The sequence below is a fragment of the Pipistrellus kuhlii genome, unplaced genomic scaffold (genome assembly GCF_014108245.1).
Source record: "Pipistrellus kuhlii isolate mPipKuh1 unplaced genomic scaffold, mPipKuh1.p scaffold_m20_p_12, whole genome shotgun sequence".
NCBI classification, from domain to species: Eukaryota; Metazoa; Chordata; class Mammalia; order Chiroptera; family Vespertilionidae; genus Pipistrellus; species Pipistrellus kuhlii.
The window spans coordinates 49,755,491-49,757,000 of NW_023425427.1; the positions used below are offsets into that span (position 1 = coordinate 49,755,491).

Sequence of the window (1,510 nt, forward strand, 5' to 3'; positions counted from 1 at the left end):
GAGAGAATTAAAAAACAAAACTTTTTTTTCTTGGGAGTGAAGTCTTTCATTTGCTGTTATATAATAATCAGCAAATGCCATTGATTAACTGAAAAATGGAAGGGAGGGTGCCATAAACACACTATTTGAGCAAGCTGACTAATATACATTACAATTCTAAAAATGAAGGCTATACACTATATGTTACAAGTCCCAACTAGGCAGTGTCAAAATGATATCTATTGCTGTGCTTGCTTTGTGATCATACCCCTTGGAGATGTTATGGGTCTCCTGGCACTCAGCTTCCTTTTCTCTGCCGGCTTTAAAATCTGAAAAGAGCACAGTAATGTATTGTCCACACTCATCATGGCACCCACATTGTCAAACTCTCTACAGTAATTGGGTGCAGAAAACAGAGTGACCAACTGCCTCTTTGCAAAAAATTCATATCCATCTTCTACCACCTGATGGGCTCTACATATAAGACCCAAATCATGCTTCTGCAGAAATTTTGTAACCACTTCGGCACCAAATGTGCAGGACACCCCTCTGTCATTTTTACCCCAGCCTAAGACATCCTTATTGGGGTCCGACCACAGAAGATCACAAAGAAGACCTCGATCTGGTACATCAGTTGGTCGAATAATTCCTCGAATCTGCTCCATAGATTGAAGATCTGGTGATAAACCTCCATGACAGCAAAATATTCTCTCATCCACGATGGCTGCTATGGGTAAACAGTTAAAGCAGTCTGTGAAAGTTTTCCACAGTTTAATGTTGTATCTCCTTTTACATTCATCATAAAACCCGTAAGTTCTGTTGATGCTGGCACATTCGTGGTTTCCTCTGAGAAGGAAGAAGTTCTCAGGATATTTGATCTTGTAGGCCAGTAAGAGGCAGATAGTCTCCAGCGACTGTCCCCCCCTGTCCACATAGTCCCCGAGAAACAGGTAGTTGCTTTTTGGCGGGAAACCACCCAAACCAAAGAGTCGAAGCAAATCATGGTATTGCCCATTGATATCGCCGCATATTTTGAGTGGTGCTTCGAGCTCCAGTAGGATGGGCTGGTGCAGAAAGATCTGTTGAGATTTTAAGCACAGTCCTCGGATTTCATCCTCCGGGAGCTGGACACTCTTATCAGGCTCAGACTCTCCCACTTCCAGCAGCCGTTGGATGATGCTGTCGACGACGTTGATGTTATCTGTATCCGCCATCGCCTTCCACCGCTCCCCCCCGCCCCCCAGGGGGGAGGTGGCTCGCGCCCGGGACTCACACCCCTTTCCCACACCTCCAGCAGAGGCGGTGAACCGCCAGCTCCCTGCTTCCTCCTCTGTCTCCACTGGAACCAGGAGAGTCCTCCCTTCTTTCTCGGCCTGTTTGCTCTGTAAAGAATTTCAGGCACAGTTTGCTTTTATCTTTGCTTTTGTCACCCTTGTTTGTTTTGACTTACTCCTCGCTTTCAGGATGTTCCCGGTGTGTTCCTAACGTTGGGGCCTTTATTACGCTCAGAGGTGACATTGACCTCCCCGCA

The 1,510-nt window shown here is 46.2% G+C and overlaps 1 protein-coding gene across 1 annotated transcript; it reads right to left on the reverse strand.

Annotated features, from left to right (window-relative positions):
• Positions 1-218: 218 nt before the first annotated feature.
• On the reverse strand, positions 219-1,193 carry LOC118716639 (serine/threonine-protein phosphatase PP1-gamma catalytic subunit A-like). The gene has a single exon (XM_036434203.1). It carries the CDS (start codon positions 1,191-1,193, stop codon positions 219-221), a length of 975 nt encoding a protein of 324 aa, XP_036290096.1.
• Positions 1,194-1,510: the final 317 nt, after the last annotated feature.

What these genes read in the sequence shown, in the direction of transcription:
- LOC118716639 (XM_036434203.1), bottom strand. Translation starts at nt 1,193, where the DNA reads ATGGCGGATACAGATAACATCAACGTCGTCGACAGCATCATCCAACGG.